At 43.0% G+C, this 27,401-nt stretch overlaps 1 protein-coding gene across 1 annotated transcript in view; it reads left to right on the top strand.

Annotated features, from left to right (window-relative positions):
• The first annotated feature begins 17,969 nt into the window (after window positions 1–17,969).
• SYNPO2 (synaptopodin 2) overlaps window positions 17,970–27,401 on the top strand; it is a 216,238-nt gene continuing 206,806 nt past the window's right edge. The window contains exon 1 of the mRNA XM_075849595.1: window positions 17,970–18,074. Coding sequence (XP_075705710.1) covers window positions 17,970–18,074 — 105 coding nt within the window. The remainder of the gene's footprint in view (window positions 18,075–27,401) is intronic.

Here is a 27,401-nt window from a genome sequence, read left to right on the forward strand (position 1 = left end):
TGATACATGTCAGATTTGAAAAATGAAGCTCTGTCAGGAAGGTCAAAAGTGGCTGCAGCGGGAAGTGGTTAAGGCCATGGCCAGATGCTCTGGAATTCCGCTGCAGACAGTCCGCTGCGGTAATCCGCAGCGGACATATTCTCCATTAATTTCCACACCTTTTCAGTTAGGTTCGTGCTGACGTTGGGGAAAACTCCGCTGCGGACCATAGGCTACGGTGCGGAATTTGGTGTCCGCAGCATACACTGGCTGTTGCGGACGTGTAGCGGACTTGTTGCGGACTCATTGCGGAATTTCTCCATTGACTTCAATGGAGATTCAAAATTCTGCAATGAAATCCGCAGATGTTATGTGTGTTGCGTTGCGTATTGTTTTTTTCGAACAGGATATTACTTCACAAACAAAACCTATAAATTGGAGTCTGACACACGAAAAATCAATTAAAACGATGAGAGTTTATTAGATCAATTAAAATAAACACATGTATAAAAACATAGAGATGATGACACAAGACGAAGGCTTCCGGGCCGAAACGCGCGTCGGGGTGGACGCCAGACATCTGAACCTTGAGATGGGTAAGTGACATTCTCTCCTAATGCAATAGTCATTTTTCACTTGTGATGTGGATACACTTTTTTGCTATGCACTGTAACCACGTATGGGCCGTTGTCCCAGGTACATTATGCAGTGAAACCACATAGCGAACGCATCGTTGTTGCATTCATTACTCAGCACTTGGGATTGACATACAGTGTGCTTCTTGCACACCATTTTTCAAATATGTATTGGTATTAGACCAGGTGTGCGTAGTCTGTCTATATAGTGCCGCTCTGTGATTTATATTCTGGTTGTCCATTTTTTTCTTGTGGCATCATCTCTATGTTTTTATACATGTGTTTATTTTAATTGATCTAATAAACTCTCATCGTTTTAATTGATTTTTCGTGTGTCAGACTCCAATTTATAGGTTTTGTTTCTCATTCAGCGGGTTCACCGTTACCACCATGTGTATCATAGGCCTGTGGCCTGGTTCCCGATAGTGCCCGTATTCCATTGTGAAGGGCCATTCACCAATAATTTTTTAGGGAACTGCTTGGTATCCTCCATCTAGGTAAAGGATATTACTTAATTCTGGCTGGACCTATGTATTTCTAGGTCTATAGCCAGACTGAGGCCCCATGCACACGAACGTAAAAACGCCCGTAATCACAGGCCGTAATTACGGCACGGGCAGGCCCATAGAAGTCTATGGGGCTCCCGTAATTACGGGTGACTACGTGTATGCACCCGTAATTACGGGAGCGTTGCTAGGCGACATCAGGTGATAGCCACTGTCCAGGATGCTGAAAGAGTTAAACGATCGGCAGTAACTGTTTCAGCACCCTGGACAGTGACTACCGAACACAATATAGATCAAAGTGTAAAAAAAATAGAAGTTCATACTTACCGAGAACTCCCTGCTTCTTCCTCCAGTCCGGCCTCCCGGGATGACGTTTCAGTCCAAGTGACGGCTGCAGCCAATCACAGGCCAATCACAGGCTGCAGCGGTCACATGGACTGCCGCGTCATCCAGGGAGGTCGGGCTGGATGTCGAAAGAGGGACGCGTCACCAAGACAACTGCCGGGTAAATATGAATTTCTTTTACTTTTACTAGGGAAAGGGCTGCCCCTTCTCTTTATCCTGCACTGATAGAGAGAAGGGAAGTACTTTCACCTGAATACGCATTATAGCAGCGATCGGAAGATCGCACAGTAAAGTCCCCTAGTGGGACTAATAAAATAAGTCACCAATGTGAAATAAAGATTATTAATAAAAAGTACAGTAAAAAAATAAATAAAACCATTTTTTTCCATAAAAAGTGGTTTTATTTAGTAAAAGTGTAAAAAATAAATAAAAGTACACATATATGGTATCGCCGCGACCGTAATGACTCCATTAATAAAGTTAAACCGCAAGGTGAACACCGTAAAAAAAAACTGCAAAAAACAATGGCGAAATTGCAATTTTTTTCCATTGCCCCCCAAAAAAGTCATAATAAAAATGAACCAATAAGTCCCATGCACCCCAAAACAGTACCAATCAAAACTACGTCTCGTTCCGCAAAAAACAAGTCGAAAAAATCACTACATTGATGGAAAAATAAAAAAATTACGGCTCTTGGAAAGCGACGATGCAAAAACAAATAATTTTAGTTCAAAAGTGTTTTTATTGTGCAAAAGTCGTAAAAAAAAAAAAAACTCTACATATGTGGTATCGCCGTAATCGTACCGACCCATTGAATAAAGGTAACATGTTATTTACGCCGCACAGTGAACGGCGTCAATTTAAAAACGCATAGACCAATTGTGGAATTTCAGTTTTTTTTTATAATCCCCCCAAAAAAAGTTACTAAAAGTTAATAAAAAAATTATATGTACCCAAAAATGGTGCTATTAAAAAGTACAACTAATCCCGCAAAAAACAAGTCCTCATACAGCTATGTAGACGAAAAAATAAAAAAGTTATAGCTCTTTGAATGCGACTATAGAAAAACAAATAAAATAGCTTGGTCATTAAGGCCTAAAATGGGCTGGTCACTAAGGTGTTAATAAATTCTAATCTTTAGGGTATGTGCACACACACTAATTACGTCCGTAATTGACGGACGTATTTCGGCCGCAAGTACCGGACCGAACACAGTGCAGGGAGCCGGGCTCCTAGCATCATACTTATGTACGATGCTAGGAGTCCCTGCCTAGCTGCAGGACAACTGTCCCGTACTGAAAACATGATTACAGTACGGGACAGTTGTCCTGCAGCGAGGCAGGGTTTCCTAGCATCGTACATAACTATGATGCTAGGAGCCCGGCTCCCTGCACTGTGTTCGGTCCGGTACTTGCGGCCGATATACGTCCATCAATTACGGACGTAATTAGTGTGTGTGCACATACCCTAAAACCTAATAAAACGGACACTTTCCAATATAACATGCTTTAAACAGTACAATTTGTAATTATAAATGGAAAAAATTCTATATCAAAGGAAAAGCTAATTTTTTTATTGTTATATAGAGTGAAAATGTTGCACAATGAAGCTGGAGCATCTGTTGATCATTACCACAAAGTTTACATCTGTATATAATCAAAATCAAGGGAGATTTATTTAATTAGATAAAGTTCTAAATTATTTAATGAGTATATAAAGCAGTAATATACTACTATAGTATTTTATTCTGGTAAATGCTCTAGTGGGTTCTACGTTATCTTATACATGACAAATAGATACTTTACACTGAACAAAAGTAGGTCTTTTGCACACGACCGTAGCTGTGTGCATAATCCGTAATTACGACACGGACAGCCCGAGGAGTGTCATATGTGGGCCGTCCACAATCACGGACCGTGCACACACAAGATGTGCATTGACTTTAAAGGGGTTTTCCACATTCTGACAACTGATGACCTATATAACGGATAGGTCATCAGTACATGATCTGTGGGGGTCCGACACCCGAACCCCGCACGGATCAGCTGGGCGTGTGCCACCGTGCACCAGACGTACATGCCGGAAGTACTGTAGCTCTGCTCCTATTCAAGTGATTAGGAGCGGACCTGCAGTTCTGCAGCACGGCCGCTATGCTATGTACGGAGCCAACTACTTCCGGGATCCATACATAGCATTATGTGCCATAATGTCCGGTGCCGTAAAATGTCCTATTTTTTTGTAGTCTGTCCTCCCGGAAACCACGGTTGTGCGCATTGGCCCATAGGATAGAATGTGTCCAATACTAGTATGTGGATCGTAATGCATGGTCATGTGCATAAGGCCATATAGGCTCTCTCAGCATGACGCGGCTCATACAAGGTGCCGATGTCGGACAGCGTCAGGACGTTGTATGCGACGTAGCACTGATGATGTTTAGGTTATGTTCAATGAGAAGGGGGGATGGAAGGTGGCGGTCGCGGTCATTGTGAAAGAAACGACACGTCTGCCTTGTATGATACGTCAGTCTTAATAAATTCCCCCAAAGTCTTCAGCTCTAATTTGTCCCACAAATTACATTTTTCTATTCTGAAATAAACTACCATTATTTCCTTAGAGGTGCTCCGGCTCTACTAAAGAAAGTTTAATTGAAAGTGTTTTCAAAAATAAAGTTACTAATGTACATTGCATTCCAGATGTGTAAAGTTTCCACCCTATGTGGATGCTTCAAGAAATGTAAACAAACAAATGGTTTTGTCTAGTAGCCAAGGGAGAGGTCCATGCATATACATGGCCAGAGAGGATGGGCTGTAGATGACTTCATTTATTTCGCTGCCTGCTGCTACTGTTTGTGCATCTGTTGTTGCTACAATGTATTTGGAAGATCACAGCACTGTAAAATGTCATCTTACAAATATCTCTGAGCAGAACTGCACTAAAGTCCCAACCGCATTCAGCTGCTCATATAGTAAACATTAAACCATTGTCTTATACTCTATGCAGATATTTGTCTAGCCATCACAAAAATTGTGATGGCTAGACAAATTTGTCAGTGCATCTCCAAAATGGCAGATGTTGTGGGGTGTTCTCAGTATGCATAGGTTAGTACCTACCAAAAGTGGTCCAAGGCAGGACTTGCGACAGGGTTAGGTATTATTCTCACGAACGTATTTTACGTCCATGATACGCGCGTGAAAATCACGTGGGCACACGGACCTATGTTAGGCAATGGGGACGTTCAAACTGTCCGTGATTTTCACGCAGCGTGTGTCCGCTGTGTAAAACTCACGACATGTTGTATACTTGGCCGTTTTTCGCGCAGTACGCACCCATTGAAGTCAATGGGTGTGTGAAAATTGCACACGGAAGCACTTCCGTGTGCCGCGCGTGATTCGCGCTACAGTTGTAAAATAAATGAATGAAAAAATAAAAGCACCTCCTGCTTTTATGTTTGTAAACATAAAAACAGAGTGTCATAACGATGCCATATGTGCGAAAATCACGCAGGCATGGACCAAATACTGATGACACACGGAACTGCTACGCGCGCAAAATGCAGCGTTTTTTTGTGTGCGCAATACGCACACGCTCGTGTGAATAAGGCCTTATGGGCTTATTGATCCAAATAAAAAGAGTCTGGTCCTATACCACAAAAGAGCTATGTAATACAAATTGCTGAAAAAGTTAATGCTGTCTATGATACAAACGGTATTCAAAAGTATTCAAAACAGCATTTTGGAAGTATCTTTAGCCTTAAAGGCGTTTTTCACTTTCTGACAACTGATGACCTATCCGCCGGATAGGTCATCAGTATATAATTGGTGCAGGTCCGACACCTGGACTGATCCACCACTCCAGCTTCCTGTGTGCACCTGATGTTTGGAACGGTATTCAGCAGTTAGAGCTGGAAGCAGATGGCTCCAACCACTGCACAACGGCTGTTCAGCAGAACTGCAGCTCTGCTCCTATTCACTTGAATAGGAGAAGAGATGCAGTACTGAAGCTCAGCCACTATTTTTTGACCGGAGCCATCTGCTTCCAGCAATATCGTCCTGTGCTCGTAGGCAGCCGGAGAGGCAGATCGGTGCGGGGTCCAGGTGTGGGACACGCACCGACCATATACTGATGACCTATCTGGTCATCTGTTGTCAGAACGTGGAAAACCCCTTTAATCCCTTCCCAAAATTGCTTCCCAGTGCTTCCCGCAAATTGTCGTATACTTACGACAAATGTATGGCACCGGCTCAGAAGCTAAGTCGGTGCCATCATCCCTGTAATCTTACATCCTGCTGTAATGGCGGGGACCGAAGTTAGCTTCGATCCCGCCTATAACCCCTTAAATGCAGCGGTCAAAAGTGATCATACAGTGATCATACAGTGATCATACAGTGATCATACATCATACAGCCCCCTCTGTAGATAACGCCATACAGCCCCCCTATAGATAACGCCATACAGACCTCTTTGTAAATAACGCCATACAGCCCCCCTGTAGAGAACGCCATACAGCCCCCTCTGTAGATAATGCCATACAGCCCACCCTGTAGATAACGTCATACAGCCCCCTCTGTAGATAACGCCATACAGCCCACCCTGTAGGTAACGCCATACAGCCCACCCTGTAGATAACGCCATACAGACCCCATTGTAAATAGTGCCATACAGCTCCCCCTGTAGATAAAGCCATACAGCCCCCTGTAGGTAACGCCATACAGCCCCCCTGTAGGTAACGCTATACAGCCCCCCTGTAGGTAACGCCATAAACCCCCCCCCTGTAGGTAATGCCATACAGCCCCCCTGTAGGTAATGCTATACAGCCCCCCCCTGTAGAGAACACCATACAGAACCCCCTGTAGGTAACGCTATACAGCCCCCCCTGTAGGTAACGCTATACAGCCCCCCCTGTAGGTAACGCTATACAGCCCCCCTGTAGGTAACGCCATACAGCCCCCCTGTAGGTAACGCCATACAGCCCCCCTGTAGGTAACGCCATACAGCCCCCCTGTAGGTAACGCTATACAGCCCCCCCTGTAGGTAACGCTATACAGCCCCCCCATAGCCACTATTTTTTGACCGGAGCCATCTGCTTCCAGCAATATCGTCCTGTGCTCGTAGGCAGCCGGAGAGGCGGATCGGTGCGGGGTCCAGGTGTGGGACACGCACCGACCATATACTGATGACCTATCTGGTCATCTGTTGTCAGAACGTGGAAAACCCCTTTAATCCCTTCCCAAAATTGCTTCCCAGTGCTTCCCGCAAATTGTCGTATACTTACGACAAATGGATGGCACCGGCTCAGAAGCTAAGTCGGTGCCATCATCCCCGGATGTCAGCTGTATCTTACATCCTGCTGTAATGGCGGGGACCGAAGTTAGCTTAGATCCCGCCATTAACCCCTTAAATGCAGCGGTCAAAAGTGATCGCTGCATTTAAGGTGTTTGCAGGTCATCGGCACCCCAGTAATGAAATCGCCAGGCTGCCGGTGGCTGCAACGGCAACCGGAGGCCTAATAGTTGCCTCCCGGTCTGTCTAGTATGGAACCTTTCCGAGCCCCACCCGGAGGCAGGGCCTAAAAGGCTTCCGTAGCAGTGGGCAAGATGGCGCCGTCTCAGGAGTTGAGTCGGCGTCATCAGCGGTGGATGTCAGCTGTATGTTACAGCTGATATCCAACTGTAATATCAGGATTTGGAGCTAGCTCCGATCCCTGCCATTAACCCCTTAGCAAAAGCGATCGCTGTATCTTAGTGGTTGGCAGCAGATCGGCAGCTCATAAAATTAGGGAACCAGGAAGGGTAGGGCCCAGGGGCGTAACTAGGAAAGACTGGGCCCCATAGCAAACTTTTGACTGGGGCCCCCCCTCCCCTGGGTGTCACACAACCCCCCCTTGTAGATAGTGCCTTTTTTACAGCCCCCCTGTAGATAACGCCATACAGCCCCCCCTGTAGATAACGCCATACAGCCCCCCGTAGATAACGCCATACAGCCCCCTCTGTTGATAACATCATACAGCCCCCCTGTAGATAACGCCATACAGCCCCCCTGTAGATAACGCCATACAGCCCCCTTTGTAGATAACATCATACAGCCCCCCTGTAGATAACGCCATACAGCCCCCCTGTAGATAACGCCATACAGACCTCTTTGTAAATAACGCCATACAGCCCCCCTGTAGAGAATGCCATACGGCCCCTCCTGTAGATAACGCCATACAGCCCCCTGTAGATAACGCCATACAGCCCCCCTGTAGATAACGCCATACAGCCCACCCTGTAGATAACGTCATACAGCCCCCTCTGTAGATAACGCCATACAGCCCACCCTGTAGGTAACGCCATACAGCCCACCCTGTAGATAACGCCATACAGCCCACCCTGTAGGTAACGCCATACAGCCCCCCTGTAGATAACGCCATAAAGCCCCCTGTAGGTAACGCCATACAGCCCCCCTGTAGGTAACGCTATACAGCCCCCCTGTAGGTAACGCTCCAATCCCTGCCATTAACCCCTTAGCAAAAGCGATCGCTGTATCTTAGTGGTTGGCAGCAGATCGGCAGCTCATAAAATTAGGGAACCAGGAAGGGTAGGGCCCAGGGGCGTAACTAGGAAAGACAGTAGAGAACGCCATACGGCCCCTCCTGTAGATAACGCCATACAGCCCACCCTGTAGATAACGTCATACAGCCCCCTCTGTAGATAACGCCATACAGCCCACCCTGTAGGTAACGCCATACAGCCCCCCCTGTAGATAACGCCATACAGACCTCTTTGTAAATAACGCCATACAGCCCCCCTGTAGAGAATGCCATACGGCCCCTCCTGTAGATAACGCCATACAGCCCCCTGTAGATAACGCCATACAGCCCCCCTGTAGATAACGCCATACAGCCCACCCTGTAGATAACGTCATACAGCCCCCTCTGTAGATAACGCCATACAGCCCACCCTGTAGGTAACGCCATACAGCCCACCCTGTAGATAACGCCATACAGCCCCCCTGTAGGTAACGCCATACAGCCCCCCTGTAGGTAACGCTATACAGCCCCCCTGTAGGTAACGCTCCAATCCCTGCCATTAACCCCTTAGCAAAAGCGATCGCTGTATCTTAGTGGTTGGCAGCAGATCGGCAGCTCATAAAATTAGGGAACCAGGAAGGGTAGGGCCCAGGGGCGTAACTAGGAAAGACTGGGCCCCATAGCAAACTTTTGACTGGGGCCCCCCTCCCCTGGGTGTCACACAACCCCCCCTTGTAGATAGTGTCTTTTTTACAGCCCCCCCTGTAGATAACGCCATACAGCCCCCCTGTAGATAACACCATACAGCCCCCCTGTAGATAACGCCATACAGCCCCCTCTGTTGATAACATCATACAGCCCCCCTGTAGATAACGCCATACAGCCCCCCTGTAGATAACGCCATACAGCCCCCTCTGTTGATAACATCATACAGCCCCCCTGTAGATAACGCCATACAGCCCCCTGTAGATAACGCCATACAGCCCTCTTTGTAGATAACATCATACAGCCCCCCCTGTAGATAACGCCATACAGCCCCCCTGTAGATAACGCCATACAGACCTCTTTGTAAATAACGCCATACAGCCCCCCTGTAGAGAACGCCATACGGCCCCTACTGTAGATAACGCCATACAGCCCCCTGTAGATAACTCCATACAGCCCCCCCTGTAGATAACGCCATACAGCCCCCTCTGTAGATAACGCAATACAGCCCACCCTGTAGATAACGTCATACAGCCCCCTCTGTAGATAACGCCATACAGCCCACCCTGTAGGTAACGCCATACAGCCCACCCTGTAGATAACGCCATACAGACCCCATTGTAAATAGCGCCATACAGCCCACCCTGTAGATAACGCCATACAGCCCCCCTGTAGGTAACGCTATACAGCCCCCCTGTAGGTAACGCCATACAACCCCCCCTGTAGGTAACGCCATACAGCCCCCCTGTAGGTAATGCTATACAGCCCCCCCCTGTAGAGAACGCCATACAGAACCCCCCTGTAGGTAACGCTATACAGCCCCCCTGTAGGTAATGCTATACAGCCCCCCCTGTAGGTAACGCTATACAGCCCCCCCTGTAGGTAACGCTATACAGCCCCCCTGTAGATAATGCTATACAGCCCCCCCTGTAGGTAACGCTATACAGCCCCCCCTGTAGGTAACGCTATACAGCCCCCCTGTAGGTAACGCTATACAGCCCCCCCTTGTAAGTAACGCTATATTGCCCTCCCTGTAGGTAACGCTATACAGCCCCACTGTAGCCCCCCTGTAGGTAACGCTATACAGCCCCTGTAGGTAACGCTATACAGCCCCACCTGTAGGTAACGCCATGCAGCCCCAACCCCCAAAAAAAATCTGACCTATAGTGTGTCCTACAAAAGACATGTATCCCCTATCCACAGGATAGGGGATACATGTGTGATCACTGGCAGCGATAAGGAGAATGGGGGACCGAAAGTCCCCCGAAGTTCTCTATGACTAACCTCTGACTTCCGGCGTCTTCGCAGCTCAATAAAAATGAAAGGAGCGCTGGTCACGCATGTGCACAAGCGCGACCGGCGCTCCATTTATTTCTACGGAGCTGCCAACACAGACCCCGGAAGTCCGAGGTTTCTCATGGAGAACTTCGGGGGACTTTCGGTCCCCCGTTCTCCCTATCGCTGCCAGCGATCACACATGTATCCCCTATCCTGTGGATAGGGGATACATGTCTTATGTAGGAACCCCTTTAATGGCAGAGCGGGGAGATACCTCCCTGCTCTACCGTAGTGTTCAGCGGAGTCGCGCTGTAGCAGCCATAGCGGCAGCTAGCGGAGCCTCCGGCCATGGTGGGGGCCCGTGCCGGCGGGCGACACGGGCCCCCTCATGCCACGGGCCCCGTAGCAGCTGCTTCGGCTGCTATAGCGGTAGTTATGCCACTGGTAGGGCCTAAACATATCTGCTGGAAGCAAGGGTGTTCGTATTATACTAGGACAACACTTTCCCAGTAAAATTCCCCAAACTGCAAAGGTGCAGAGTGTGGACCAAAAGGGGCATACTTTGCATTATCCGCAGCACAATCATTTATGAAAAAGACATGTGGGGTGAAAATGCTCACTACTCCCCTTTATAAATGCCTTGAGGGGTGTCGTTTCCAAAATGGAGTATTTTCTCATGTGTTTCTTTTATTATTTCACATCAGAGCCCTGCAATTGTGAACCAATACTGTGAAAGTCGCCAAATTAGGCCTCAACTTTGCATGGTACTGTTCACTCCTGAGCCCTGTCGAATGTCCAGGCAAAAGATTAGGGCCACATGTAGGGTTTTTCTAAAACTGGGAAACATAGCATGATAATTAAAGAGCTGTCTTGTTATGGTGGCAGAAGCTGGGCACCACACATTGGCATATCTATGCAGAAAATCCCATTTTCACTCTGCAACATCAAGTGCACACTAATTTCTACAAAACACCTGCAGGGTTAACATGCTCACTACACCACTAGGTAAATGCATTGAGGGGTGTAGTTTCCATAATGGGGTCAATTCTGGTGAGTTTCCACTGTTTTGGTCCCACAGGGGCTTTGCAAATGCGACATAGCGACCAGAAACCAATCCAGCTAAATCTGTACTCAAAAAGCCAAATGGCACTCCTTCTCTTCTGATCCCTACTGTGTGCCCAAACAGCAGTTTATGACCACATATTGGGTATTTCCGTACTCCAGAGAACCTGTTATACAAATGTTGGGGTTCTTTTTTTCCTTTATGTATTGAGAAAATGAAAAATTTTGAGCTAAATCTACATTTTATTAAAGAAAAAGGATTTTTTTTATTTTCACTGCTCAATTCTAATAAAAACTATGAAACACCTGTGGGGTCAAAATACACCCCTAGATGAATTCTTCAAGGTGTGTAGTTATGTGAATAAAGTCCCTTTTGGGTAGTTTCCACTGTAGTGGTACCTTAGAGGGTTTGCAAAAGCGACATGGTGCCAATAAATCAATTCAGCAAAATAAAAATGCGCTCCTTCTCTTCTGATCCTTGTCGTGTGCCCAAACAGTAGTTTATGACCACATATGGGGTATTTCCATACGAAGTTGCTTTACAAATGTTGGGGTTCTTTTTTTCCTTTATTTATTGAGAAAATGAAAAATTTTGAGCTAAAGCTACGTCTTATTGAAGAAAAAGGATTGCTTTTACTTTCACTGCCCAATTCTAATAAAATCTATGAAACATGTGTGGGTCATAATGCTCACTACACCCCCTATATGAGTCACTTTTTGGGCATCTTCTCTATTTTGTCCCCTCAGGGGCTTTACAAATGCGACATGGCTTCCGCAAACCATTCCTGCTAAATATGAGATCCAAAAGCCAAATGGCGCTCTTTCCCTTCTGAGCCCTGCCGTGTGTCCAAACAGCTGTTTATGATCACATGTGGGATATTTTTTTACTCGGGAGAAATTGCTTTACAAATGTTGTGGTGATTTTTCTACTTTAGTCCTTGTGGAATTGAGAAAAAATGTGCTAAACCTACATTTTCTTTGAAAGAATGTCGATTTTCATTTTCACAGTCTACTTCCAATCATTTCTGCAAAAAGCCTGTGGGGTAAAAATGCTCACTATACCCCTAAATAATTTCCTTGAGGGGTCTAGTTTCCCAAATGGGGTCACTTTTGGGGATTTCCACTATTTTGGCACCGCAAGAGCCTTTCAAACCTGACATGGTGCCTAAAATATATTCTAATAAAAAGGAGGCCCAAAATCCACTAGGTGCTCCTTTGCTTCTGAGGTCAGTGCTTCAGTCCATTAGCATGCTAGGGCCACATGTGGGATATTTCCTAAAACTTCAAAACCTGGGCAATAAATATTAAATTGCATTTCTCTGGTAAAACTTTCTGTGTTACAAAAAAAATGGATTGAAAATGAATTTCTGCAAAATAAAAAATGACATTTGTAATCTTTACCTCTACTTTGCTTTAATTCCTGTGAAACATCTAAAGGGTTAAGAAACTTTCTAAATGCTGTTTTAATACTTTGAGAGGTGACGTTTTTAAAATGGTGTGACTTTTTTGGGGTTTCTAATATATAAGGCCCCCAAAGCCACTTCACAACTGAACTGGTCCCTGTAAAAATAGCCTGTAATGATGGGGGTAAGGAAACAGACAAGTGAGCCCTAATCTTCCCGCCACTCAGTCCCTGCCTACTTGCAACGACCCGCCCTAGGTGACGGGGTACAACAGGGCGATGGTCCCTACGCTCAATAAGTGCATGACAGACAAACAGACAAGGGTACACAGAAGCAAGGGAAAAGGGGCAGTTGCCCACGGCAACAACATTAGCAACAAGAGAGGTGAACGAGCCGAGTCAAACCAGGAGTGTACGAGGTACCAAACGCAGAGCAGGAGAGTACTGAACAAGCCGAGTCAAAACAGGAGTGTACGAGGTACCAAACGCAAAGCAGCAGAGTAGTCAGTAAGCCAGGGTCAATATGAAGCAGGGTCAAATGGTACAAGAAGCTGCAGCAGGGCCAGGAAACAAAACGAGAAAAATCACAAGCAAGGAGGAACAGGAAAGGCAGGTATAATGTAATGGATCTGCCAGGCACAGCTTCGGGGTTAACGCCCATAGATAATCAGTCTGCACCTGCTTCTATGTCTGTGAGACTGACTCCATCTTCCACCACTCAGGGCGGCAGGCATAGGAGTGGGAGAACCTATCACAGCCTGGCCAGACGGAGCTAGCTCCCGCCCTCTGTCTATTTATACTGCCTTTCCTGTTCCTCCTTTGCTTGTGATTCTTCTCGTTTGGTTTCCTGGCCCTGCTGCAGCTTCTTGTACCATTGTCCTTGCTTCATATTGACCCCGGCTTGCTGACTACACTCCTGCTCTGCGTTTGGTACCTCGTACACTCCTGGTTTGACTCGGCTTGTTTACTACTCTTCTGCTCTGCGTTTGGCACCTCGTACTCTCCTGGTTTGACTCGACTTGTTCACTTCTCTTGTTGCTCACGGTGTTGCCGTGGGCAACTGCCCCTTTCTCCCCCTAGCTCTGTGTACCCTTGTCTGTTTGTCTGTCGTGCACTTATTGAGCGTAGGGACAATCGCCCAGTTGTACCCCGTCGCCTAGGGCGGGTCGTTGCAAGTAGGCAGGGACTAAGTGGTGGGTAGATTAGGGCTCACTTGTCTGTCTCCCCACCCCCGTCATTACATATAAATTGACAGAGGGCGGGAGCTAGCTCCGTCTGGCCAGGCTGTGATAGGCTCTCCCACTCCTAAGCCTGCCATCCTGAGTGGTGGAAGATGGAGTCAGTCTTACAGACATAGAAGCAGGTGCAGACTGATTACCTATGGGCGTGGATACAGAAGCTGTGTCTGGCAGATCCTGAAAATGTGAGAAATTGCATCTAAAGTTCTAAGCCTTGTAATGTCGGGAGATGTTAATTAGCAACAATTTTATGTGGTATAACTGCCTGTCTTACAAGCAGATACATTTAAATTTAGGAAAATTCTAATTTTTGCAATTTTTTTCACTACATTTTGGCATTTTTTACAATTAAATACTGAATATATCGAGCAAATTTTGCCAGTAACATGAAGTCCAATGTGTCGCGAGAAAACAATCTCAGAATCCACAAGTGAAACATGTCAGATTTGAAAAATGAGGCTCTGTGAGGAAGGTCAAAAGTGGCCAAAGCGGGAAGGGGTTAAGGCGTTTCACAGGAATTAAAGCAAAGTAACGGTGAAATTTTTAAATGTCGTTTTTTTTTGCAGATATTCAATTTTAATCCTTAAACGAAGCTCAATATTTGTTTCCCTTATTCCGTATTTTGGGACTTCCATTTTATTAGGATGTTTTCCAGGCACTGGTATAGGTTTGCAGAGGCCTTGAGGTGCAATAATCTATTGGTGCAGTGAGCTTTTTAACACCACAGGTGTTTCATAGATTATTTTTTAAATACAAATTATTGTTTTCCAGTGAGATTTAGTTTTAGCTTAAATTTTTAATTTCCTCAAGGAATAAATGAAAAAACAGCACCCCAGAATTAAAAAAGGATACTCGATATGTGGTCATAAACGGTTGTTTGGACACAAGTCAGGGATCAGGAGGGAAGGAGCACCATTTGGCTTTTGGAGCGCAAATTTTGCCGGATTGGTCTCTGGGTGCCATGTTGCATTTGCAGAGCCCCTAAGGAACCAGTACACAGTACAGTGGAAATCCATGAGAAGTGACTCCATTTGGGAAGCTACACCACTTGAGGATTTCCTCTAGGAGTACAGTGAGCATTTTGTCCCCACAGCTTTTTTACAAGAATTGGGGTGTGAAAATTAAAAAAAAATTTTTTCCAATAAGATGTCGTTTTAGTTCACAATTTTTCAAAATTCACAAAGGAAAAAAGGAGAATAAACAACCAAGTCTTTTCTCCCAAGTACAGCAATACTCCATGTGTGGGTCATAAACTGCTGTTTGGGCACATGGCAGGGATTTGTTATTATGGGGTATTGAGTGCAGAATGATGGGGGAAAACTTGACATTTTTATTTATTTCAGCACAAGGACTGAAATTGAAAGGGTCTGAAGACTTTCTGAATGCATTGTATGTAGAAATAAACGGCTGTTTGGGCACATTGTAGGGCTCAGAAGGGAAATATAACCATTTGGCTTTTGAAGCTCGGATTTTGCTTGGTAGCAGTTTTGTTTGGGGTATATCAGGGCATAACAAAGTGGTTTTATTAATGGGGTAAATATTTAATAAAATTATCCATAGATGTTTGGTACAATTCAAATCAATCCTTTATGCACAGGCCAGGTTTTTGGGGCAGGTGTCACACTGATAAATGGTGTCCTTTCACATCCCTCGTTTGGAACCCAAACTGCACCTTTGCAGTTTGGGAAATTTTACTATGAAAGTGTTGCTCTGGTACAATACAGGCCCCTTTAGCTTGTGCTGGGGTCCTCCCTTTGCTGGCTCCCAAATATTAGGGCCTTGATAACCATCTCTTGAACCAGAAGAAATGTTTTCCCCTGGCCTGCACATCAAGATGTTTTTTCATCCTTGACTTACAAGAGCCATAACTTTTATTATTTATTGTATCGACAGAGTGGTATGAGCACTGTTTTTTGCAAGACTAGTAGTTTTTCTTGATACAATTTTTGGGCAAATGTACATTTTTTATCACTTTTTAATCCATTTTCATCCAGCGTTCTCCATGTTTCATGAATGACATGTTAACTTTATTCTGCGGGTCAGTACGATTATGGCAATACTAAATTTACATTGATTTTTTCATGTTTTACTACTTTTCCTGTGAGAGCCATAACTTTTTAGTTGCGTGAGGGCTTGTTTTTTGCAGGACGAGCTGTAGTTTTTATTGATATCATTTTGGGGTACATGCAACTTTTGATCACTTTTTATTCCATTTTTTGAAAGCCAAGATTAACAAAAAACAGCAATTCTAGTATGGCGTTCACCGAATGGGATAAATAACATGATTATTTTATAGTTCAGCTCATTATAGATACGGCAATACTAATTATTTATAGTTTATTTACGTTTTAATTTTTTCCCCAATGATAAAGTATTTGATAATGGAAAAAAGGAAAACTTTTAATTTATTACTAGAAACTTAATTTATTTTATTTTTCTAAAACAATTTTTTTATTTTCCTGTAATAACTTTTTTATTCCCACTAGGGAACTTGAAGGCCTAAACCCCTGAAGGCCTAAACCACTTCTTATGTAGTGCATTTTACTACAGCTGTCAGTTTTACACTGACAGGCAGCTTAAAGCCATGTTCAGACGTGGCGGAATTGCTGTTGAATTCCGCTGCGAACAGTCCGCAGTGGAATTCTGCAGCAGCCGTTTTTTACATTTGTTTCTATACATTTTTAGGATACTTAGTTCAGACGTTGCGGAAAATAACTGTGCGGAAATTAGGCTGCAGTGCAGAATTTTCCCTCCGCAGCATGCTCATTATGTTGCGGAGAAGTAGCGGACTTTCACTGCGGATCTCAGCATTTTCATTTAAAAGGCTGAAATCTGCAGCAAGTCCGCTGTGATATCTGTAACGTCTGAATTACCTGTCAAATATGAAAATGTTAATTTTCAGCGCAAAAATTCTGCCACGTGTGAACATGCCCTAAGGCTTCCATACATGGCAGAGCTGGAGGATATTGTTAGGCTTCCAATTTCCATAGCAACCATCGTCACTCCCACGATCGCTTCCACTTTGATACCGAAATCGCTATTGACCGCGGCACATAAGGGATTAATCATCTGGGATTGGAACTAGCTCCGGTCCCGTCATGTACAGCTAATACCCGCAGCTAATACCAAAGGCTCAGTTCCTGCTATCAATACATCAAAATTGGGGGGGAATTTACTAATTATGATGTTACATACACCAGTCTTAAACAGAAGCCCATTGGAGTAAGATGCACTAAATTTATAAAGAGGTGCATGCCTCTTATTAAATTTGACGCATTTTGAGCTGTCCGTTTGGTGTAGGTTACCGCTGGGAAGGATGGTGGCTCAGTGGTTAGCACTATTGCCTTGCAGCGCTGGGGGCCTGGGTTCAAATCCACCCAAGGTCAACATCTGCATGGAGTTTGTATGTTTTCCCTGTGTTTGTGTGGGTTTCCTCCCACACCCCAAAAACTCATTAGGAAATTTAGATTGTGAGCCCCAATGGAAACAGTAAAAGAGGACCTCTGTACAGCGTAATATGTTGGCACTATATAAGTAACTGAAATAATGATAATTTCTGGCATAAATTACTGTAAATCTGTCAGGCCCTCGCCCCCTCCCACTAAGCCTTGCTCATTGTAAAAAGAAAAGAGCAAGAAAGGCATACGTCCATATAGAGTGTCTCAGATTGAGGACACATCCTGTCCTCAATCTGAGACACTCTATATGGACGTATGTGTGTATATCTATACAATGATTCTGTACACACTGTTTATATAGACTTTCGTGTGCATGGCTCGTCTATAGGGTTGGCTGTGTATGTATGTTCACATATGTCCATACATAAATTACATTTTGGCTTGGGAACTTTTTAGTAGATGAAGTGTATTACAAAGTTTCCGCAACCTCCGAGTCTGGTGGGAGTTTAATTTAATATATTACTGTTACTTCTGTCATGTAACTCACATGTAATAATATCTAGGTTGCAAAGCTTACCCTTGCGTACTGCACAAAATTACTTTTTGTGTAATAATTTAGCAGGTTACAGTAAGTAGGGTAGTGTTAATATTTTATACAAGAACACTGATGCTTTCCCAGGATCTGGGGGATGGACATATTCCTATGACGGTGCGGTGGGCTGATCCCTGGAGTTCTCTGCATGTATTCCATCCTCCTCCCTAACCACATTTCAATGTGCAATAAGTCACTGAGTGGTGCTGCACATACTCAGCTGGTCTGCTTACTATTTCATCACATACACCACTCAGGTTCAAGTTAGAAAAAGTTTTTGTCATCAACAAGAGAGGAATTTATCTTCAACCGCAAGTCAAGATGGGCACTGGGGATTATATCTGTGTTTCAATGAGTGGGGGCGCACCCTGGGGCTTCAGGCTGCAAGGTGGCAAAGAGTACCAGGAGCCTCTGCATGTATGCAAGGTAAGGAGGATATAACTATCATTGTGTCCTGCGTCTACTAGACCGCTACCAATGTCATTCTATCTTTATGCTTGCATGTGTTGTATGTTTATGTTTATATCCTTTGGTATCTTTGGTACGATATACTTTATGTAGGTTTTCTGCCTTGTCTAGCTCATAAAATATAGGGTTTTGTTTTGTAAAGAGAACTTTAACATTCACCAAAGTTTACAGAGATTATACTTAAGTCGGCTGCAAGAAAGTCTTTGATCATCACTGATCACTGGGAATTCTTCATGTCAGACTCTCAGAAAATGACGGCTTACACATCATGTATAACATTTAGTCAAGCAGCAAAGATAACTTGTAATAACTTTATGCATGAATCATGGGTGCAGAGAAGCCTTTTAAATACGTTCAGCTATATACACAGCCCAGGGGCACTGCAAGAACTAACAAATGTGGTAGTGTTTACATTGAGAAGATGTTTAATGTCATTTTAATGGCATGCAAGCACTACTTCTAAACAAGAGTCACATTTTATGTGGACCACAAGTACCGGGCATTACATCAAGCTACAATCACATCCTAAACACAATGTACTGTAGTTCTAAATATATACAGTCATCCATACAAAAATACACAAACGCCCATATTTGTTATCTAGATCAAGTCCTGTAATTATTATCCTACATAGCCGCATTTGGGTATTACATGTGAGTGATGTAATACGCTTTCACAAAAATGTAAAATGCTAAATGACACACTTATACAGTGTAGCAGAGCTAAGTGTGTCACGTGGAACTACACTGCGATATAAAAATGTGTCATTCTTCAATTTTGCATAGAACTGCAGTTAAAGGTGGCTTTACACGAGTAGATTTCTGACCATAACTAGCGCCGATCGTCGATAATTACAGGTCAATCAGCGCTCATTTAAAGGGCCTTTAATCGGGCCAATGTAAACGGTATGTGGGCGAATAATCAATAATACGATCGTTCGGTCCCCATATACATTAGTTTACATAATGTGATGCCGACAATGATGATTTTCAGGGCAGCATGACATATGAAACCAGACAACATACGAGCGTTTGCTTGTTCATTGGCTAGTCGCTGCCCTGTTTAATGATCGGGCAACAGGGCAATGATCACTCGTTCGGTCTGATCATTGGTTTGTGCAAATTCACCTTTAACCTACTGCATCAACTCCGAGAATTATCAAGATTCATAAACATTACAATGTGACAACATTACAATAAGTTAATTACAGCTCTGCTACATATGTATGTAATATGCCCACCATTAAAGTATAATATCAATCTAATTTGCCCTATGTCTAGTATTTCAATCTATTACCTGTATGTTTTGAGTCATTCTTGTTTTCTAGTAACGAGTGAAAATGATTTAAGAAGGAAAAAATACTTACAATTTCCCCGTCCCCCCCCCCCCGCATCTTAACTTATACGCATAGGCACAGAGAAATCCTGCCACCTAGTGGGATGCTTCTGCACTGTTTCTTTCATTGTCAAAGTTTCTACAGTTTTTGTGATTGAAACATTACTTACTTTGTAGCAAACAGTTTATTACAGTTTTTATGCCAAAAGTTTTTTAAGGATCCATGATTTTTTTTTTACCTCTTTGACTTATAATGGATCTGTCAAGTTTATGTTTTGTTTTTATTGGATAGAATGGCACATACTACTGACAATCAGAAAGCAATTGGACAGAGACTATGAAATGTCATATTTGCTCTCCAAACAGAGAAAAGTAATAAACGTGTTTAGAAGCTTTCTAAAGATGGTTGCTTGACTATACTGTTCGTTGGTTGATTCACAAATTAAATAAGAAGTTCACAGACATTCAATAGAATTGAGTTCCTTTGTGAAGTTACAGGGAAAGTTCACCTTTGAACACGATTTTTCAGTTCATATAAAGATATAATCTACATATTATTGTAAATACATTACTTATCTTGAACTGATCCTGAGTTACAGCCTGTATTATAGTCAAGAGCTACATTTATAATTCTGCAGACTTTAGAGCTGAAATCTGTCAGCATTACTTGCGGGCTCAATGCCTGTATAGAGTTGGCTTGGTCATTTTCATTTTGGAAAGTGTAGTGTTTACACCAGGTACTACAAAGGAAAATGATGCAGGTAAAATTTACTGTCCTACTGCATTATGGGAGCTGAGCTCAGCTGTTAGGGATCTGTCTGACAACAAACTTGTTGACTGTTTCCAATAACAACCAGCAGAATTGTCAGTGCTGCTCTGAGCTATAATTAAGGCTGTAACTCAGGATAAGTAATATAAGTAATACAAAGTATTTACAAAGTGACTAAACTTTTTATGTGGATTATATCTACAGGGTGGGCCATTTATATGGATACACCTAAATAAAATGGGAATGGTTGGTGATATTAACTTCCTGTTTGTGGCACATTAGTATATGGGAGGGGGGAAACTTTTCGAGCTGGGTGTTGACCATGGCGGCCATTTTGAAGTCGGCCATTTTGTATCCAACTTTAGTTTTTTCAATGGGAAGAGGGTCATGTGACACATCAAACTTATCGAGAATTTCACAAGAAAAACAATGGTGTGCTTGGTTTTAACGTTACTTTATTCTTTCATGAGTTATTTACAAGTTTCTGACCACTTATAAAATGTGTTCAAAGTGCTGCCCGAGCATTCCTAGATGAACAGTTTCCTGGAAAGTGGATTGGTCGTCGTGGGCCAGTTGAATGGCCCCCTAGGTCTCCCGATCTGACCCCCTTAGACTTTTATCTTTGGGGTCATCTGAAGGCAATTGTCTATGCTGTGAAGATACGAGATGTGCAGCAACTGAAACTACGGATACTGGAAGCCTGTGCTAGCATTTCTTCTGCGGTGTTGCTATCAGTGTGTGAAGAGTGGGAGAAGAGGGTTGCATTGACAATCCAACACAATGGGCAGCACTTTGAACACATTTTATAAGTGGTCAGAAACTTGTAAATAACTCATGAAAGAATAAAGTAACGTTAAAACCAAGCACACCATTGTTTTTCTTGTGAAATTCTCGATAAGTTTGATGTGTCACATGACCCTCTTCCCATTGAAAAAACTAAAGTTGCATACAAAATGGCCGACTTCAAAATGGCCGCCATGGTCAACACCCAGCTCGAAAAGTTTCCCCCCTCCCATATACTAATGTGCCACAAACAGGAAGTTAATATCACCAACCATTCCCATTTTATTTAAGTGTATCCATATAAATGGCCAACCCTGTATATATAAACTGTACAACAGTGTTCACACCGTTTAAAGGCTAAGTACACTTCTGCAAGCATTTTTTTTTATTAAATCAAAGTTTTAAGTGCTTATGAACTTCTTAATTTTTATTTTTTTTAAATGTTGCTTAGTTTTTAAGATGCAGATTCTATGCATCTCAAAAACTAAGCAAATTTTTTAGTAAAAGGCAATTTAGAAAATCACCTAAACATTGATTTAATAATAATAAAAAATGCTTGCACAAGTGTACATAGGAAGTGATGAGGCCAATAGATCTAGCTCTGGGATAGTTGTGTAAAATAGATCAATATGTGTCTGTTGATGAGAAATAATTGTCTGCTGACATACAAGTCTGAGATAAGACATTGTACTAATGGTACAAAGACTGATAGCCAAATTGTTCGAAAATGGCTCTTTGGCCAATAAACCTTTGAAATTTGTAGCTACAAAATCAATAATGGCACCATAAAAGTTTTAATTGGTATATTATGATATAATATGTTTATAAGAAAGTTCTTTACTGTTATGAAATAGGTTGATTTTATTAGGTTTATATATTAATTGTAATAAAAACAGTCAATATTTTGCTCATTAGTAAGTTGTTTGTCAAGAAATTGTATTCTTATCAACTCCTAATATGCTCCATTTGCCATAATCTCTCCCTTTATGATCTGTGGATATACTGGTAATAAGAGGGTAGCTATAGGAAACTGCTGCTCTCCTTGGCAGTGCCAGCATACTACAAAGAGAGCAGCCTTGGGAATTCAGTTTTTCACATTTACTGAATAAGGCCGGTGCCACACACATTTTTTTTGATGCGTTTTCAGTGTCGTTTTTCACTGCACTTTTTTTTTTAATCAAAAACGTGGTCCATAGTAAAATATGAGAAATCCTACATACACTGTAGCAGTTTTGGGGTCTGTGGCATTTTTACCAAAATAGAGCATGCTCTGTGTTTGGGTATTTTTTGTCATTTTTCTCAATATGCCTCTCAATAGAACTTCAAATTCACCATTAAAAACGCACGTAAAAACGCCATAAAAAATAGATATTATATATAAAAACGCTGGTGTTTATACATGATTCTTTATGCAGTTTAAAGAGCCCTGTGTGAAGGAGGCCTAAGTCATGGCGATGTGTCCATCTCTTCTAAACGTAGCCCGGCCTTCTGGGATGACGCTGTAATCCATGTGACCACTGCAGCCTTTGATTGGCTGCAGCAGTCATATGGGATGAAACATCAATCCAGGAGGCCGGACTGTTATCAGAATAGAGGATCGCGTCACTAGGACTATGGCAGGGGGATATGAAAATGCTTTTTTATTAATTTAAATAAAAAATATCTTTTTTTTTTTCTCATTTGCGATTTTGGCGGCAGAATCGCAGCATTTCCGCTGCATAACTAGCAACACAAATGGGGAAAAATTGCAACAGAAGAGCAGTGACTCCGCGCAGGGCCGGCTCCAGGTTGATGTGGGCCCTTGGGCGACACAGACTTAGTAGGCCCCTTTGCGGGGGAACTCACAGTGGCCGTAAAATGGCAGAAAACTTCACTTTGTGCCCCCATATACACCGTGTTCCAAATTATTATGCACATTGGATTTAAGTGTCATAAACATTTAATTATTAGTTTTTCAATTAAACTCATGGATGGTATTGTGTCTTAGGGCTCTTTGGATCATTGTAATCAATCTCAGACACCTGTGATTATTAGTTTGCCAGGTGTGCCCAATCAAAGGAAAACTACTTAAGAAGGACGTTCCACATTATTAAGCAGGCCACAGGTTTCAAGCAATATGGGAAAGAAAAAGGATCTCTCTGCTGCCGAAAAGCGTGAAATAGTGCAATACCTTGGACAAGGTATGAAAACATTGGATATTTCAAGAAAACTTAAGCATGGTCATCGTACTGTGAAAAGATTTGTGGCTGATTCAGAGCACAGACGGGTTCGTTCAGATAAAGGCATAATGAGGATGGTTTCTGCCTGACAAATTAATAGGATTAGGAGAGCAGCTGCTAAAATGCCATTGCAAAGCAGCAAACAGGTATTTGAAGCCGCTGGTGCCTCTGGAGTCCCGCGAACCTCAAGGTGTAGGATCCTCCAGAGGTTTGCAAGTGTGCATAAAGCTATTATTCGGCCACCCCTAAACAATGCTCACAAGCAGAAACGATTGCAGTGGGCTCAGAAATACATGAAGACTAATTTTCAAACCGTGTTGTTTACTGATGAGTGCCGTGCAAACCTGGATGGTCCAGATGGATGGAGTAGTGGATGGTTGGTGAATGTCCACCATGACCCAAGAAGGCTGTCACATCAGCAAGGAGGTGGCGGAGTCATGTTTTGGTCTGAAATCATGGGGAGAGAGCTGGTAGGCCACTTTAGGGTCCCTGACGGTGTGAAAATGACCTCTGCAAAGTACGTAGAGTTTATGACTGACCACTTTCTTCCGTGGTACAAAAAGAAGAACCGTGCCTTCCGTAGCAAAATTATCTTCATGCATGACAATGCACCATCTCATGCTGCAAAGAATACCTCTGTGTCATTGGCTGCTATTGGCATAAAAGGAGAGAAACTCATGGTGTGGCCCCCATGTTCCACTGACCTAAACCCTATTGAGAACCTTTGGAGCATCCTCAAGCAAAATATCTATGAGGGTGGGAGGCAGTTCACATCAAAACAGAAGCTCTGGGAGGCTACTCTGACATCCTGCAAAGATATTCAAGCAGAAACTGTCCAAATACTCACAAATTCAATGGATGCAAGAATTGTGAAGGTGATATCAAAGAAGGGGTTCTATGTTAACATGTAACTTGGCCTGTTAAGTTCGTTTTGATTGAAAAAGCTTTTGATTTCTGTAAATATGACCACCTGATGCTGCAAATTCAAAAAATTACCATTTTAGTTCTCTTTACAACTTTTAAAATGTTTTGATCTCTGTTGTGCATAATAATTTGAAACAGTGCATTTTGAGTTTTTTACTTCTAATAAAAAATCTGTTATCATTAGGAGATTTGTTCAATAAAATTTGCATTATACTCCAACGGTTGATGGCTTGAAGATTATACTGACTGTCATTTGCATCGACTATTTAGGAAAATCAGCGAAAAATAACATTTGCATAATAATTTGGAACGCGGTGTAGACGTTAGGCAGTTTATGCCCCCATATAGAAGTAAGGCCCCCAGTTTGTACCCCCATAAATTTACTGCCCTCTGTAGATAGTACCACAGAGCCCCCCTCCCAGTTAGTGCCACACAGCCCCCTCTTCCCATGTAGTGCCACACAGCCCCCCTCCCTGGTAGTGCCAAACAGCCCCCCTCTCACCAGACCCCTGCGCGCACCTATGCCCAGCTGCCTTGCTCAACAGACCCCATAAATGCCCCCACAGTATAATGCCCCCCATAGCTGCCCCCAAAGTATAATGTCACCATACAGTAAAATTCCCCCCATAGCTGCCTCCAGACAGTATAATGCCCCCCATAGCTGCCCCCCACACAGTATAATTCCCCCTATAGCTGACCACCACAGTATAATGCTCCCCATAGCTGCCCCCACACAGTATAATGCCCCCATAGCTTACGTCCACAGTATAATTCCCCCATTGGGCAATCCGCATCAAAACCGCAGGTGTATTTTGGTGCGTTTGTCTTTAGAACTAGTCAGATACAATTCGCAAGCGGAAACGCAAGATAAATTAACATGATGCGAATTTTAAAATACGCACTACAGGTCAATTTACGTGCAGCAAAAATCTGCACCATGTAAATGAAATTTCTTGAAATTTCATTTACTTTGCTGGTACAGTATTACGCTGTGGATTTACCACATGTAAATACGCGCGGCAAATCCTTACGTAATACGAAACGTGTGCATTCAGCTTAAGTATGAGGAAACTTATTTAAAGTGTTAAGGATATTTTTTTTTTTTTCGCCCATCGGATAACCCCTTTAATTCATGGGGCTGAGTTTGGTCATACCTGGTGATACTGATGTGCTATACTATCTAGTTTACCTGTCATCTCTGTCGAGAGTCAGACCCTCACCGACCAGATATTGATGGTCTATCCTGAGGATAGGCCATACATTTTTTCTCTCCTTATATTCTATAAGGGCATGTGGAAATAATAGACGGTAGTCCCTTATTAGCTGGAGACTAGGCACATCTGTACCTAACAGGACAGTAATTGAACAACTATTTTTACCTTTATATTCCGTTCTTCTGCACAACTGCATAACTAGAAGATCTGCCATTAGGACAAGCTGATATGATAAATATATTCTGCTCTGACTGTGGTATTCCTCAAGTAGCTTGCACTGCAGCTGTCATGAGTTGTATCTATGGATCTCAACAATATTACTGCTGATGCTTATTCATGAGGAGTTTGGCTTTTCCAGCAGCTGATTGGTCAATCACGTGACCTCACATACTCAGCAGAACTACTCTCAATCTGATTGGTCAGAGCCCCCACTGCAGCTCCAGCCTTTAGACTAGTTTAGACACTAGCCAACCCTCCAGACTCATTCATTTCAAAGTGAAAGTTACTGAAAAATGCCAAGAAAAAGTTACTAGAAAGTCAAATATATAATATATCTGAATGTCTTCCAGGGAATATATCATAAACTAATACTTAATAAACCCCAATTGGTGACAGAGACACTTTAGTATTGTATTTAGTTTTTCAATGGCTAACTCTATTGTTATTCCTGAGCAACTTTTGCTGTTTTCACTACATCCACATACAGGTTTTTGTGCTTCCATTGCTCAGCTTTAGAATTTTGTCCGTCTAGGGCTGTATTATTTCAGGCCAGGCCTTTGCTAACAGCAACAATGGTGATTTAAAGCAGGCATGTGTCCAAGGAAAATCAGTATTAAGCAGGAACTCCCTTCTAGATTGATGTGAAGTCCCCTGAAGAGAAAACTGTTGAAGTATGTGAAAGTGCTTCTTATCTTTTTATTTATTATGTTACAGCAATGGTTTCCATTACAGTGATCATAACCCCAACAAGGCAGGTATTTAGAATATTCCTTCTTTCTTCCGTCTTGAGCATTATATGTTAATGGGAAATACAGAATTGAATCTATTTTCAGACTTTTGCTAAAAAGAAGAACTTTTGTATATCCTTCAAAGGAGAAGAATTGATACTGGCTAGTAAATATATATTACTAATATTCTTTACAATGTCATTAAGCCTAGTCAGAACATGTCATGGATGGGAGTCTATGAGTTGGGAGTGTAATGCTCTTGAGGCCGGGTTTACACGAGCGTGTGCGTTTTTGCGCACGTAAAAAATGCAGCGTTTTGCGTGCGCAAAAGGCACTTTACAGCTCCGTGTGTCATCCCCGTATGATGTGTGACTGCGTGATTTTCGGGCAGCCGCCATCATTATGACACTCTGTTTGGATGTTTGTAAACAGAAAAGCACGTAGTACTTTTCTGTTTACATTCATAGTTTGACAGCTGTTGCGCGAATAACGCGCGTCCCATGGAAGTGCTTCCGTGTGGCATGCGTGATTTTCACGCACCCATTGACTTCAATGGGTGCGTGATGCACGAACAACGCACAAATATAGAACATGTCGTGAGTTTTACACAACGGATCCACGTTGCGCAAAAATCACGGACTGTCTGCACTGCCCCGTAGACTAACATAGGTCCGTACAACACGCGTGAAAATCATGCGCGTTGCACGGACGTAATACACGTTCGTGTAAACAAGCCCTAATCCGTTATCTTAGAGGCTTTATATCTTCAACCTGTGTTAACGGATTTCCCATTAAAATCAATTGGATTGTATTATGCATGTTTTCAATAGAAGACCTATCGATACAGGGCCAGGGACCCACCTACGCTATTCTATGTGTCTCAATTACAGGTTAGAAAATGTCTTAAGTGTATCTTCACTTTAACCGGCTAAGGACTAGGTTGTTTTACTGCTAAATGACCAGAGAAAATGTCAAAATTTCCCTATGCGCTTCTTTAGATGATTACAAGGCCCTGTTCACACTGGCAATTTTTTGCAGGCAGAAAATTCTACCTCAAAATTCAGTTTCGTTATTTTGAGGCAGTTTTTGATCTG

This window comes from Rhinoderma darwinii, chromosome 1, assembly GCF_050947455.1.
Source record: "Rhinoderma darwinii isolate aRhiDar2 chromosome 1, aRhiDar2.hap1, whole genome shotgun sequence".
Lineage (NCBI taxonomy): Eukaryota > Metazoa > Chordata > Amphibia > Anura > Rhinodermatidae > Rhinoderma > Rhinoderma darwinii.